This window comes from Nilaparvata lugens, chromosome 5, assembly GCF_014356525.2.
Source record: "Nilaparvata lugens isolate BPH chromosome 5, ASM1435652v1, whole genome shotgun sequence".
Classification (NCBI taxonomy): domain Eukaryota; kingdom Metazoa; phylum Arthropoda; class Insecta; order Hemiptera; family Delphacidae; genus Nilaparvata; species Nilaparvata lugens.
Window position 1 is genome coordinate 51,825,476 of NC_052508.1, and position 17,221 is coordinate 51,842,696.

General features: G+C 31.0%; 1 protein-coding gene across 2 annotated transcripts in view; it reads right to left on the minus strand.

Moving 5' to 3' along the window:
* Positions 1 to 1,121: 1,121 nt before the first annotated feature.
* The window catches only part of LOC111055587 (longitudinals lacking protein, isoforms A/B/D/L), a 132,994-nt gene continuing 116,894 nt past the window's right edge, over positions 1,122 to 17,221 (minus strand). The window contains exon 5 of one of the 2 annotated variants that reach the window (XM_039428668.1): positions 1,122 to 3,891. In XM_039428668.1, coding sequence (XP_039284602.1) covers positions 3,641 to 3,891 — 251 coding nt within the window. In that variant the 3' untranslated portion in view covers positions 1,122 to 3,640. Of the gene's footprint in view, positions 3,892 to 14,653; positions 15,469 to 17,221 lie in introns of those variants that run through there. The other variant, XM_039428666.1, reaches the window with a different exon arrangement.

A 17,221-nucleotide genomic window follows, 5' to 3' on the forward strand; every position in this document is an offset into this window, starting at 1 on the left:
AAGTGCATGGGTGACTCTCATATTCTGATGAAATTGAGTTATTTTCTAAAAAAAAAACTTTATTTTAATATCACTAGTGAGTAACTTTCAAATAATGTTGAAAATCTGCTTGCAGAATACGATGGCCTAAATAAATTAGAGCACATTATTTCTGCAAGATTTATAAATAAACTAATGCTAAGTTACTAATAATGTGAATACAATGCTTGCATCATAATAGTTTTTATTATAATGTTGGTAAGAAAACTGTTTTGATTTGATAATGATATAGTCTAGGTATTAAAAAAAATCGTCTCACCAGGTAAATTCAAATACCTACTGTTATGTAGGCTAATTTGAACCTATATATCTCTATTGTCTCAATCGAGAATTAAAATTTAGGTATATTACTCACCTTCGAAAAACTTCAGAGTGATCATCTCAAAGACCACTACTTACTTGCTTCTTGTCATAGATTTCTTCTTTTGATTTGTTTTTATCTTCAACTGTGTCTGTTCTAGGGCCAAAATATAATAACACTGCTAGAGTGGGATTCACTTCGGACTGTCAGCATTGAAGTTGCTTTAAAAAATGAAATTTTGACAGTTTGTAATACTCACCAGCCAATCTAAAAAATCTGGTGTGGCGCACTCACACAACTTTCCTTGCCGTTATGAAAATTGAAAAAAAAACTATCATCATGGAACTTTGCATGCATAATAATAATTATTATTGTCAAACTCGTTTCATATGTCTTCTTTTTCGTAGATTAACTTACGTCCTGAAGAAACCATTCATATTTTTATTTCAGAATGTCACTTCAATATGTGAGACTTTTTTCATCGAATTGTAAACTTTATGAATCACATTATATTTATTTAAATTATGGGAGCAAGACTCAATACATTATACTCCTATATTTTGAACTGTCAACATGCCTCCTATGAATAGCATAATGATTCACATTCAATCAATGATGACAGTTTAATGTAAATCACACTAGAAGAGAGAACACAACTTCATGCTTAAATATTACTACTTTCATTTTTTATTCATGAACATTCAAGAGGATTCAGGAATTTTAGGTATGAAAAACCTATTAAACAATGAGAGGGAGATACTGAAAAACTTTACACCAGTAATGGAATATTAATTGTTCATTTAATAACATCGACATGTTGTGTCTTGTAATGGTCATTGAGATGATGCCTGTGTTTGAAAAGTTTCTTGCAGTAAGAGCACTTGAACTTAGGATCGACGCCACATTCTAGACGCAGGTGACGTTTTAAATTGCACTTGTGTGAATACATGCGTCCACACTGGTAGCAGGAAAATGGAGGTCCTCTCACACCGAACTCCAAATAAGTTTCGAAATCGCCTGAAATCCAAAGTGAATATTGTTAAATTGTCTTCATTAATGATGAATAGAAAAAATGAAATGAGGATTTGGTTCATGGTAATTATTTACTAGTTCTGTAATATTTATTTGGGAGACAATGCACCAACGTTGAAAAAATTAATACACAGTATTATCCACACAATTGGTAAAACTATAAGAAAGCCTTTTTACGTATCTTTCTAAGTGCTTCAGGATTATTATGATGATGAAGTATACGAAATAAAAGGATTTTGGGATGTCCTTGTTGGTCCTTCCCCAATCATTTTGATGAATTGTGTTTTGTTTATCATTGAATGAATAAGTTGAGAGTTATTGCAATAATGGAGTATGTTTCTAGATGGTAGTTAATCATCACATAATACATGGATTATTATCTCTGTGTAGTGTGAAAACAAAAACACTAAATTCTAGTTTCTTGGTTTAAAAGAGTGGATTTTTCCTGTTATAGCTCTTCTAAAATAGATGTCCACCATAATAAACACTCCAGTAATACAAGAAAGTATTTTAAACATGCATAATTTTAATGAGCAACAATCTCATAAATTTTACTTGGGTTTAGAAGTATAGAACAAATTTAACTCAAAAACGTATCAAATCACAAATGCACTTTGAGATGCCAAAATTTCTCACGATAGCTACATTTTATTGCATATAAATACACTTTGACTACTAGTACTAAATCGGATTTGATTCAAGTATGATGGTAGATCATTGAAGAAATTACCAATTCCATTAATTTTGTAGTACGATGTTCAAATTATTAACTCTCTTGAATTTTTCATTGGAAAGTTACCAGAATTATAGTTCTGATGGATATAGCTATCAATTAACAATAAGCATCAAAGCTCTGAAAGCAACAGAAAAAATTGAGAGTTTAACGGGATATAGTATTTTATTTTATAATTTCGATACATTTATTGTCTTATAAAAATAAACAATCATTTCACAAGTAAAATACTGTAAACAGTGGAAGAAGTTTATTATTCATTCCAATATCGAATAGAGAGCCTGAATTTCACATACAGTCAAGAAAAAACAGTTCAAGATAAAATAACTCTTACATTTTAATAAAATAAATTTTGAATTTGAAATATTATATTCATTCGAGCTGACTTGAGAAAAAAGTAGCCTTCACTCCTTGGTTCCATCAACCACATAAATAAATTATTAATTCTACACAATGAATAAGCTTTGAACTTTGATTAACTTGTCGAGGTTCCAAACAAACAAACTCAAACAGAATATTACTTTAATCTAAGCCTATGATTAGGTGATTCCAACACCGTAAATCACAACAAAAATCATGAGTTTATATTTTTCTATTATAAATTTCAACTTGATATTTGATAACATAATTTTTTCTGAAGTCTCTGATTTCCAATTTATATTATTTCTTCTTACGTATGTATATCACAATGAATTTCGAACGGGAAGTTCAGTAAAAAATACAAAACTACAACTCTTTAATAGATGAACTTAATAAGATGATATCCTTCAAATTATTCAGCATAGACAACAATTTATTGAATACTCAAGAGTTTGTTGAGCAAGACGATAGAAAAATAATTCAGAACATTTGAGAATACAATTAGTAGATGTGACCAGCAAGAATATCATTCAAACAATTTCAATCCTTAATCGCTTATTACACACAAAAATATCCTGCACATAGCTTACGCAGTAGATTCATTGTTACAAAATAAAATATGGCACATTTGTTTTCAAAAAATATAGATTACAAATTATAGTAAAATCACCTTGAATCGAAAATGATAAAAATGACGCGTGTTGTACTTAGAATTATGAAAATGACATGTTCAATTAGAAATGGAATGAAAAATGGTAGTAGATGACACATTCAATTATAAATTGATGGAAAATTGCAGTAAAAATCACAAACTCAATCAAAAATGGAACAAAAGTCTTAGTAAATAAACACACAAATATTGATTTCAAAATGGTCATAATAGTAGCCTGGGCTGGATTGGATTGGAATGAAAACTTGTTTTTTCTTTGTTCTTGATCATTTCAAGTAGGCTACCTCAACTCTAGCACATGACGGTACAGGAGAAAGTAGGCTAAGCCAATTCGAATCAAGCTGACCATAGTTTGGTAGAGAAAAGCATTTCCAGAATGCCGATGAAAATTGAAAAATGTCTGCAATTTTGCAATACCAATATAAAACTATGAGATGAACGCAAAATTAATTTGAATGAAGTTCGATTTTGCACAAATTTGTGTTTATTATTTATATATTTTGGTTCAGTTCTCTGTAGCCGGCTGCGCTATCTTGTGTATAGCCGCCATATGGGTGTTGAGCAGGAAATTATACTTGAACCGCCTGCGGCACAAGCGGCACATGAACCGCGGCACGACGCCGCACTCGTACCGCCGGTGCCGCGTCAGCGAGATGCGGTTCCAATACCGCTTGTCGCAGTCCGGACAGTGGAAAACGTCTCCGTCTCGCACCGCTACCGCAGCCGCTCCCATTACATGCATGCTGCAACCTGAAACTGTTGCAACATTTTGTTAATTTTTCCTAACAAAAAATGTCTCTTTCAAACATAAACTCTAGAAAATTACAAACTGCGTTATTATCCTTATTTACAAAAAGTAAACAGAAAATGGAGCGGCGAGAGTAGAGAGGGTATAAGAGAATGCTGAGATTGTTCAAAAAATGCATGTATCATTTGGACACAAATTTAATAAAGAAAAAATAACCTTTCTGGACTAGTATATGAATTAAAATTCGGGGGGAACAGTTTTGGACTGTGCCTGTTGGTTCTTCCCCATTTATTTCAATAAATAATTGTGTATCTTGAATCAATAAATGACTCCGCTTCACTGTGTTTTTCTACATTTGGATATTACATGAATTATAAAAGCTCTCAGCTATAGGCCCACTTATATTTATTCAATTATTTAATTATATTGATATAATTCTTCTTATTGTCACTACTATTCTTTGTTGTCTTCTCAAGCTTAGAACTACTATCTCATTTACCAATAGCATTATAATTTTTTCTCTTCATTTATAAGATTATTTTGTATCCTTACACTTATTGTCAAATTATTTTGTTTCAATAGCCTCAAGTCTGGGAAAGACCGTCCAATTATCAAATAAATAAAAAACTATAGCTTCACCCCTCCACTAAGTTTTGAACCAAAAAATACAGATGTATTTTTTACATCAAGTAGTTTTAGATGGTTGGTAATATACAATTCAGGCGTACATCGTGAAAATGCCCTTAGCCTCTACATACGAAGACAATAGTAGCGGCTACTAGAATTGGCTATTATTAGTGGCGGTAATAAAATTCCATTATTTATTTTCCCTGTTAGAAGATGTTCAGATGCGGCTAATGTTCCTGTGTAATGGCGCACTGCCACTCCTGTAGGCTACTTAGTGGACATTTTTATTGTCCCTGCGTAAAGGGTGTTTTAAGAGCCGTTGTTCTCATTTGATTTCAGCTGCGGTTTATTAATTGGGTCCTTACCAACAGCCTCTCGTATAGTAAAGGGCCAACTCCTGTTTTCTATTTACATTCTTACAAGGTTGATCAATGAATTAGAAGATTAATAGCAGTCGTTATCAATATTTTTATAGTTTTTCCAATATATAGATCTGCTTTCTCAATGTAATAGGCCTATATCATCTTTCATAGTACTCTAAGCCTACTTGAGCACTCTTCGATATAGATTCGCCTGTAGGCTCATAATTTAATGAGTATTTGCTAGTCATAATGTAATTCATTATTAATGTATTGTATTGTTGTAATTCATTCTGTTCTATTTTTTGTATGTAAGTTCAGGTTGACTATATATTATAACACTTTTGAGATTTTTGAGAGTTGAAGTTGAGCCAACAATAATTAATTAATATCATGATAATTTCAACTGTTAAGTAAATTCTGTAAGTAATTTTAACAGTGTAATAAACTGATAAGTAAATTTAACTGTTAACTAAAAATAAAGTTCACTGATATATGTATATTTATATTTGAATTTACATGTTTTGTGTATGGTAGCCTACCTTGTCAAGCAGCCTCTTTGAGGTTCGCTTAAGGTAGCTTATTTATTCAATAAACGTTTTTCCTATTCTATTCTACTAGTTTTTATTCAATCAACCCTAATAGGAAATTAGAACAAGAAAGTGAAAAATTATCAACTCACAATTTGCGTGAAGATCGTTTTGCCTGGTAAGAAGGAATCACCCGGCCCATTCAGAGATGCGTATTTAATTATACTTAACTGCTAAGTATTACACTAATTATTATGCTCGAGAAAACTTGACAAACTTAGGTACTGCTGGAGTAAACTGCTGAGGAGTTTCACTTTACAGAGATCTCAGTAGAAGCAGAAATTGATCAAGATAATGAGTATCTGATTGAGCGATCGTTGCGAATATTGCTAAGCAAAAATGTTCACCATTTGAACATTTTTAAAAATTTGCATCAGAAGTCGAATTTTAATCAATTGCTCATTACATAAATCAGCACCTGTATAAAATCAATAATTTCCATTCGAGAGAATGGAAAATAATATTTCATTTACGGTGTTCCCAAGAGTTCATTTTTCAACAGTTAACTCTTGTTAAAAGAATATTCAAATATACACGTGGGTGAATTTTTCACGATTCTCCCCACTTACAGGCTTCCACTTTTCCTCAGTTCATATACTCGTAATCAACCGATGCACACTGGAAATTTCCACGACCAGGTTTTCTGCTATTTGGGAGAGAAATATTACAAGGAGTATCCTTAGTTTTTCTCTCCCAGTCAGTGCTACTTTGTAGAAATTATAAATAAATAAATTGATCAAATGGAGTACAATATTATTTTTGAACACATGAATAGTAAGAGTCGTTGAATAGGAATCTGTGAACAAATCTAATGAATGTGGATGTGACAAAAATAAAATTCACATATGCATGAGTTGGACAGCTCACATATACAGAATATGTTAGGTCCAATTCATTCCTGTGCTACACAAAAATTCAAATATGTTTCCAAGCCTTATTTTCATTTGCATCATCATAAAATGAAATAATGCACTTTTTCATTTTTCTAAAAAAACTTATAAACAAAAATCACCAGTATCAGTACTGAAAATAATGTACTGTACTGCTGGTACCGAAAAACAGCCTGAAAAATCAGCAATACTTGACCTTGGTAGGCAATAATAATTATTATTATTGATCATAATGCACTTGCAATAATTAATCACATCACTCTACCACAAGAATCTGCAAGTTCTCATTGGATATTATGTACTTGTATTTCATTTAAAATGGTTCAAGATTTTTCAAATTATCTGGTATTTTAAATGAGTTCACTACTCTTCTCCAATCTACTTTGGTGAAATACATTTTACTTGATATGTATCATTTTAATTGTAAATTTTAAGTAATACGAAGGCATTTGAGAGAAAAGATAAAACATACATCTATCATACATAGATTACTAACAGCTACAATAATGGTACGGTAACTACAAAATAATAAAGCCAGAGTTATATTTTATAATCAAATTTATTTCTATTTTTCAACACCACCGGCCATTAATTTAACATTTATCTGCCATTCTAAATGACAGTGACAGCTAAACAGTACAGATATGCAAACATTTTACACAATAATTCTCTAATTTGTTTACTTATGATATGATTCTGTGCTGTCTTATCGTATACTCACTGAACGTTGTATATGATTGCAGATTCTCCCAAACTGGGATAACATTTAACATAAAACAAAATCATCAATACAAAATATTCTAACTCGAACATTGTGCACAGACTTACGGGAAATATTCACAATATAACATTCAATTTATAATAATCTGCTATATTCATCTCAGTCTTTCAGACCAATAAAGTCTGAACAAAAATAGTAGAATAACAAAGTTGTTCATCTCAAGCTAAAAGCTGAGCTTTGCTAACTAGAGAGAGAGAATCTGAGACTTACTAGTCTTACAACATCATCTTTATTCAACTCCTGGCTCAATTAAAACTTTAAGGCTATAAACTTCCTTCAATGTATCAAAAGTGATGAAGACCACTAGATAGATCAATTTATTGAATTTCTTAAAATACTGTATATCATACAGTCCTTCACCAATTATTTTTATTTCCTATTTTTTATTACCTAAATGTGCAAAGAAATAACATATAATATGGCATTGATTAATTGATCAAAAAACAACTACGGTACAGGATTTAGAAAAAATTAAAATTGAATAATTCAAGACGATTATAAATATAATTTGTGGTAATGATTTAAAACACATCTCTATCACTAATATATTTATTATCTTGGGGTTGGAAACATTGGTGTTCTTAAATCGCAATTATCATTGTACGTATAATAAAATAAATATTATCATCGTCCTTTTCAGTTATTGTAATATTCACACATCAACTAGATACCATAGATTCGATATTTGAACAAAATATATGAATATTTTTTTTATCTTTGCTTATATTCATCAATTTTGATACAGCTCTCGATGAGGAAGTTCACATCTGTGTAATTATTCATTTTCATGCAATGATGAGATAAATTCGATAAATAACATAGTATCATATTATTCTTATGTTTTGTGATTCCATGCTCTTTCTCTAACAAATAATAAAGTTATGAGGTAAATCGGTTGAAATCGGACCTTCGATATTGAGCTTCATGAAGAAGTCAAGTTTAATAACTGACACAAGATCCTATGTTATTTTACAATGAGAAAATAAAGTGATCAATAATTGTAAGCTCAACTTACTAATGGACAGGTCTAACTTTAAGAATTAACTCTAATAGTTTGAAATACTTGAAGACTAAACAGTACAACCCAAAACAATAAATAGATTACAATATTCAATATAAATAGAACAACATACTCCAACAAACCAACTATATAGACAAATAATAAGAAATTCCACTAATAAAATCGATAACACAGAGCCAAATAAGGTAATATTAATTAAAATGCCTTACACCTTAAACACTCAAGAAATAACATTCCTTTTTATAATACAAGGGAAACAAATGACAATAATATTATCAAATACTTAATAAAAATGTTCGATTGGCTATATCAATAACAAATAGAATATGGTAAGCATGAAACCGATAGAATATATACATAAAACAAAACAAATATAGTTCACAATGACTGTTTATAATATTATATGGTCATATAATAAATCTCAATAGCGTCTAGTGATTAGCTGTCTGTGGTAACTTGTGTGAAATAAAATAGGAAATTAATCATAATAATTACTGTAGGAACAGAAATGGCAAAATGGAGTAGAAATATTCTGAAATATAATTTAAAATAAGGTTATAGCCTACATTTCAATTAACAGTTGAGACAAAACCAAAGTTTGAGAAAAATTACATAAGGTAATTAATGTGAAATATTATGGTTTCTAGTAGTACGGTACCTATTCTGAGTTCTTTATGAATCAATGAATAGTACATTCTGTTTGCGTTGAATGGTATTTGATTGGGGTTATAGTTTACACTACAATAAATTACAATTCCTTGAATACAAAGTTTTACTACAGTCTGGTTTAAACCATAATAGGGTAACACATTATGCTAACTATGTATCATCATTGTACTGTTCGATGGGTATACCTTTCAAAATGTCTGTAAAATAAATGTTCAATAACAATGATAATTATTATTGTTCATCACTAAATGGATGACAACTTCTCTGTTATACAAAAATATTTTGAGGTAGAATATTACTTGGTATTGACGGCCTTGGGCTGTTATTGATTAACTATGTTGTGAATCAAACCTAAGCTTTACATACATTGTCATAGTGTCTCTATATAGTATTATTATTAATAACAAATATTCCCTGATGTTTTCATTTGATTATGGAGTGGAATAATATGGTGAATGATTCCTTGAGGTAAAATACTAGCATAATCTGTTTTGATGATTAAATCAGTCTACTATTGAGGCAGTATATGTGGATTAAGAAAATAATATTGTGTTAACATTGTGAAGGTTATTCTACAAAAAAGAATGAATTTTAAATACCCATCAATTTCCGATAATTGGAGTAGAGCATATAATTTAATTTGTATACCTATGATCTACAATTCGTACTTTCGAAGCGGTTCTGAAAAAAATCAAACTTATAAACAATTCTTTTTTTGGCATGTTTATGAATTCCAATTCACAAAATTCGACTTTTTGCTAAATTAACTTGATATAGAACAGCATCTATCAATGAATGAAAGAGAGATATTTATTTAATATTTACTCTAAGCTTTTGTTCACGTTAGTACAGACTGGCATACAACACATAATTCTTGTTATTTCGTTATCACATCCTAACATATTATAGCAATTAAATTGTTTTTCATATTTTGATTTCACATTCTCTACTAATGGTAAGCATATTTATGAAATCTTGAGGGTGAGGTGTCAGTCGCTACTCATTTAATTAGAACCGTTCAAAGCAACCCAAAAATATTGATTATGGCTTTGTGAGAAACCACTTAAAAGTTTGATAATACACAGAATATCGTAAAAAATATCATCTTCTTTATAATAATTCATCCTTGCAACAACAATACTTTTTACGCTTAATGTCAACCTATATAACTATAATTATTATGTCAATTGGACAAATATCAGTTCTAATATCATGTCGTGATTTCAATAGAGATAACATCAATCTAAATAAGTTTTGAAAATGAATTAGAAATAATATTAATTCATGAAGCCAGCAACCTAAAACAATACATCAATAACCAATAAACTATTATCATAAATTCATAATTTATTTTATTTGTTCATATAAATTGTCAATTTTTTAGTTAAATTTGAAACAATCCATAAATTTAATCAAATAATTTGAGAAAAAAACAAGAAGCAAATTTTTTTTCGTTTGTTCTAAATTGATATTTAAATAAAATAGAAGAGCTAGGATATTACACCTATGTGTAATATGTCAACAAAATTTATAAGGTAACAACTTTCAGTTATAATAAAATTGACTACAATAAACAACACATATTTCTGTAAAAGACAAAAAACACAAACTCTGTAAACCGAACTCTTCAAAAAAGCACATGCAATAAGAAATAATGTAAAAAACATATAGTAGTACGAGACATGGGGTTTCATGAGAGAATGTTTATTAATAACGTTCTCTGATATTCCCCTCTTGCGATTAATATACTGCATGTATATTGTATATTTTACCTAGACTAGATTGCAATCATTACAAATTCAACTAGACTAGAAATTACGGTAATTCAACTATCCTAATCCTAGAATCACAGCTAATTTTACTCTCAGTATAATAATCGCATGAATTACTTCACACAACAGTGCGTTGATAAATATATTTACAATACAAAATATAGTAATATTCTACAGTCTCAACTCTGAATCAACAGAGAAGAGAGCAAAAATACACACAAAACAATTTTTAAAATTGTAAATTGTTGAAAAATTTGATCGGTTTTGTTTGTTCGTCAAGAAATGTTTGTGGAAAAAGAGAATATTTTAATTTAAAAGCTTACTGCACTCTCCGGGGTTTACAAAAAAATAATGCAAAATTGATCCTAAATTTAGAGCTTGAGATTGTAAAAATGCTACTCATCCCGCTGATTTTTCATGTAATTTTGGACATTCCGCAAGATTCCAGCAATATGCAAAATGTAAACTTCATTAAATAGAATCTTGATTGATAATTTTGCTCCACCATATAGTATAAAAGTCTCTGTTTATTACACTTTTATAACATTTTCAAACAATAATATTGCTGGTTGAATGGTGGAGTAAACATTCTAAATGTCTAAATATATTGTCCAAGCTTTGCAATGGCAACTAATAAAAAACGTCATTCTATTATTATGATACCGTATCATAACATTCTACTGATTGGGAAAATATTAATAATAATTCGTTTTTAAGATGAAATTAATGTTTTTTGTAATCAATATTGTCTTCATTTCTGTAAAAGTCAACGCTTATACTTCCACGTCCTTTCTTCCAACAAGATAATTCAACCCAATTGCTACAATAATTATTGTGTAAGATATAAAACGTCAATATGTTAACAATAAAATATTTCGCAGCTATGAGGTATTTGAATAACAGTTAACCCGTATTTATTATTCATGAAAAAGGTTTACGGTTAATTATAGCTTCCTCATTTATGATTTATGAGGTGATGTTATACTTAATTTTATGCAGTAGGTTACCGGTATATCAACGGGCTTGTGTACCGTGGGCATTGAATATATCGTTATATTTGAATAAGAAACATCATACATTAAAAATATAATGTTTTCACTATTCTTGCTGCAGTATTTTCAATTTGTTTAAACATTCGTTTACTAAAAACATTTATTTATGGGCAATAATGATCTTTACAAATTAATAACTTTATATCTCTTTTAATACATTATCAATGGATAACTAAAATCATTACTGAATTATTTTTTGGTGAATTTGAAGTTCACTAAACTTATACTCTTGTTCAAGTACCTTCTGCAATTGAGTTTTCACAATGCTAATGTATAATAAAGTAGAAATACCAATTGAAAAATAATTTTCCTGTTGAGAATTGGTATTCAGAAGGGTACCTAATGAGTGTATTTTCTTCAATGTAATACCCTTTGATCTATATCACCAGTCTGGTAGCCTAACTGCATTATAACGGGACGAAACCGTTCTGAGTTTAATTAAAATATGTTCAAAAGAGTAAACTGATAATTTTTAAGCTTTTAAAAAGTTAGATTTCACTACATTTGGAGGAAATATTGATAATTTTATTGTTTTTTTTGGACGTGATATTCGAAGATTATGATGAGATATTGGATACAGAGAGAGTACCTACCAAGTATTTTTCTTCGACAACTTGATGCATACATTTTTAGAAAATGAATTTAAAAGAAAAAATCCCCGGATCCTACAACGGACTTATTTATTGATCCTACAAATTACTCCTACGAAAGCCTACTCAACTTTTTCAAATTACCATTTTTAATTTATGTGAATCAATGAATACCAAATCAGTATATTAATTACTTTATTGCATTATTTCATTACCTATTTCAGTTCAAATTTCTTGGATCTCTTCCATGACTGTCATCACAATCACGGTTGATATGCTATCTATTGGTCCGGCTCTAACCTTCTGTTGACTAACGACGGAATTCTACATAATTGAAGTCTGATAAAATGCAGGAATAAATGGGAAAGCTTTAACTTGACAATTTGAAGTATCGACCTCGAGACATGATCCTGAAGAATATTGAGGAAAATGGAACATTAGGCCTATGGCCTAATGGAATAAAGTCTTCTCTGTTGAGACTATTTATTGTCAATTTAATAATAATATAATTTTCAGACTAGTCGATGAATGGGGGTGGAATCAAGTCGAGGAGTATTACTCCAGCATTCTAATAGAAGATTGACTTTTAAAATTGGATGGAGTTTTTTACTACACCTCCAAAAATGAAATGCTGGTAATTAGTGTATTGGTAACTTCAGTATTGAAGCTTAATTAAAATTCATCAATCATAACATTATGTAGCCTACGGTATTCAATTGAACTAAATACTGTATTCGCTACAGTGGTGGTAACTATTGTTTGGCTCGATGAGAAAAATGTATTTGAAGAAACAGTTGTTCTTAAAATGAGAGCTATGCTCTATTTTCAAAAAATGAATAATGAAAAAGATTATTTGAATTTAGAACATGAATTACTGTGGGATATTAGAAATTCTACATTGTACTATTCCTTCCTGAGAATTTATCTCCAATTAACGATCACATTGCTGATAGCCCTCATCTGAAAAGGTGGATTTTTAGTTTAAAATATCCTGCATTCCATGGACATTGTTCTGATATTCAGATATATTTATGGACGTATAAAGGCATTTTGTGATATAAACATTATAATGTGAACATATCATACTACTGATGAGGGACTTTGAAATAAAAAATTGATTGAATCCGAAAATGAATGTGAAATTAATAAGGTCAAATTCGAATTACATTGGTTCAATCAAAATATCCTACTAAGAATGAATTATCAACCCCTACAGTAACAATTCTAGATTCTATTAAAAATTCCATTTCAAAAATGACCAACAGCTCAAAATAATCCAGTTCAACAGGTTATTAGTTATTCATCTTAAATTAATTCATACTGTTTTTCGTTTTGTAATTCTATAATTATATTTATTATTTAGCTACTCATGCTTCACAGTTCTGCCAATTTGGACGTTTTTATTGGGATAGGAACGTACAAGATAAAAGCAAGTCTAAAATGTCACTGGTTATTCAGGAATAACTATTGTGATTAAATTAATAAATAGTGCACGTAATTTGTTTGTGAATAAAACATTACTACCTATATAGTGGAAAAAACTGATTGGAGTTCAACTTTGATTATTGCAAAAAACTGTAGCCAAATTTATACTTCATTTTGAGAAATATGAATCCGAAGGAAAATAACATAATAGCCTATAGCCTAAATTATTGTCTTCAAAAAATGAAGTAACAATAACAATTGAAGATAAATTCACATTATATATGTGAAAATACATATTTACTGGAATTTTCAAGTAGAAGTATTGTTAAAGACTTACACTTGCAAGTGGCGAAAACGCAAACTTAGAGAACTGCCAACCAATTCCAGACGAAGGAGATGAATGAAAAATGTAATATTGTCAATACTGTGGAATTGTCACATTGTTCATGTGGAATAGACATATCTTGATCATTCATCAACCTAATTTGGAGAAGTTCCACAACATTTCTGTTTCTGTTGTAAATTCCAGACAACATTATTTAAATATAACCTATTAAACTCATCATATGGGATCTATTCCTATCCCATTTTTTTAAACTAAAGTTTCAATGCACTTAAGGCATCAGCAATGGTCTTTTTTGGCAGTCTAACCAAAGAAGACCGACCACTGATGATGATGATGATGATGATGATGATGACGCCATAAGTGCATTGAAACTTGATTTGTCTCAAATAAATTCTCTTCAATGTTCCTTTCCATTACAAACTGCTTGTTAATGATCACTTTCAAACACTTAACACATTACGGCATAGCAGTCTGATTTTCATGATTAAAAGCTATTAGCTGCTAATTCATACTGCTTTTCGTTTTGTAATTCTATAATTATATTTATTATTTAGCTACTCATGCTTCACAGTTCTGCCAATTTGGACGTTTAGTCCAAAGTGATCTCACGTTTGTGGAACGCTTTCGAACGCTGGGCCCTTTTTCAACATTGGTTGATACTTCCGTTGTTGACTGTCAACCAGTGTTGGAAAAGGGACCTGAATCCGAAAGCGCTCCATAAACGTGAGTAGAAGCTAATAGCTTTCAATCATAAAAATCAGACTGCTATGTCGTAATTTGAGTATTTGAAAGTGATCAAATAAATTATGTGGAGCTGACAATATCTCTTATTTTTCAACCTATTTTTATCTTATGGATAAATAAATTATGTGGAGCTGAAAATATCTCTCATTTTTCAACTTATTTTTATCTTATTAATAAATTCCACAATATATCTGTTCATAGTGTAAATTCCAGACTACATTATTATTACATAATAGATCCTATCAAACATATCCTTTTTAGGATCTAACCCGTCCCACGTTCCTTTTGGAAAACATTCTTAGAGCAATTGGCAGAACTGTAACCTAGAGAGCTCCCCACCCAATTCGACACTAAATTATGATAATAATAATAGAATGATATCTTATCTTATCGGTTGAGGTGCGTGCGCATGTGCAGCATGAGGTTGTGCTTGTGCTTGGACTTTTTGTGGCAGATGGGGCACTCGAATTTTGGGTCGACACCACACTCAAACCGGATGTGCCGGCTGAGGCTGTGTGGACGCGCATACGCGTTGCCACACCGCGGGCAAGTGAAGCCCAGCTGATTGGCTGCCGTCGACGTGAAAACAGCTGACGCGGCGGAACTCCGGAGCAGAGTCCCGCCGCCGCTGACGCTCGTTCCCGTCCCCATCAGCTTGGCGTAGATGTCGGGCGTCAAAAGCATGTGGCCGCCGGACGCTAGGCGACTGTCGGCGTCGTCTGAAAACAAAAAATTACCAACAAAAATTAACACGGGGGTGTAGAATTTGAACGCCAACAGACAGTCAGCATCGTTCGCAAACATTACCAACAAACATTAGTATGAAACAGTAGAATTTGAACGCCAACTGCTAGTCAGTATCGTTCTCAAACATCAAGCAACTATCAACAAAAATTAGTACAATGAAATTCGAGTGCCAACTGACTGTTGTCTGTTGATGTGGTAAAATGAAACACCAATAACACATAATGCTATACATCATCCAGTCAGAGTTCTTTGAAAAAAAAGTGGTGATCAAAAATTAGTACCGTAGGCTATAGGTAGTACAACTACAAATCAAATTGAAGCAATGAAAATGAGGTATCGGTGATATTGTCAATAGTCTATCTGAAAAAACAACGATTCCAATAGCAAACTATTTACAAGCAGGTGCAATTAAGATGAAACAAATAACTTGACAAGTGTAACTAGAATTGGAGATTAATAATTTCCTTATAGAGTTCAGAGAAACTCAAAAGTGTACGAATTATGGAGTCTTGTTATTTATTGGGAATCGATACTTTCCTTTGTTCTCAGGCGACCTCAAAACATAGCTCTTGATAGAATTTTACATTATACTTATTATGTAGTTGCCAATTTCCATGATACTCTTTCTATAGGAGCAGTTTTTACCATTATCACCAGATTCATCCACTGATTTCCTCATTTCCACTTATTTACAGTTAGAGCTCTTAGCAATGAATGACATAGGAATGATGGATCGAGGTATCTTATTTTTCGACAGAAAATTAATTAAAAAAATTCATATGATCAGGTCAGATCAATTTGAGCCAACACTGATTGTTCCTTCAACATTGTTGTTCATATTATGTAGTACAGACCTGTGACTCAAGAAAAATACAATAGCCTATCTGTGATTTTGGCTATTACAACTTGGAGTGGAATGCTCTAGAAGTATAATGCTTTTGATAGGGGTAATATACATGGGACTGAGAGCGCAGGCAACGATTTACAATCAATGCACAGCATGTAATAAAATGGACACTTGGCTGATATGTGCACATAATTTTCAGCTGTGCCTACAAGCTTAAAAACCTTCAACCTCTTGGAAAATCACAGGCTATACACTTTATAAATAATAACCCAAACTCAGTAATTTTAATCAGAGCAGCAAGCAAATGAAAAAATGGTACACTATTCATTATATACAAGTGCCAGGAGATATTATCGGTGATACCTCCTTCCTTCATTCATAAGTAAAATATTTTCATAACTAGCTTAGTTTTATGAAGGTTGCTGGAAAGTAGACCTCTATTGTCTAGGAAAGTATTGTCAAACTCTAAATTCCGGGAAGTATTAGTGTTCAGAAGCGTTTTCTGTGATAATAAAAAAACAATATAGCCATTAATTAAAAACACCAGCCACCTTGGTTGACATGTTGCACATGGAAAAGTTGCTATATTGATTTATCATGAAAGTCGACATTAAAATCAAAAATGATTCTTACATTCTAACATCTATGGATGGATTGTAGCCTACTAAAAACGTTCATGAATCTCCAGAACAGCTTCATTTTCACTCAGACATAATTTATTCGAAAATTAAAAATTTACTGTTTCTTTCCATTACACCAAGTTTAACTTTTATTTTCTACCAATTAACATTGATTTCATTCTCTTATAGGATAGTTTGAAAAGTTATCATTCTCCGTATATTATTAGGGATCATTGTATATGATTTCTACCTGTAGGC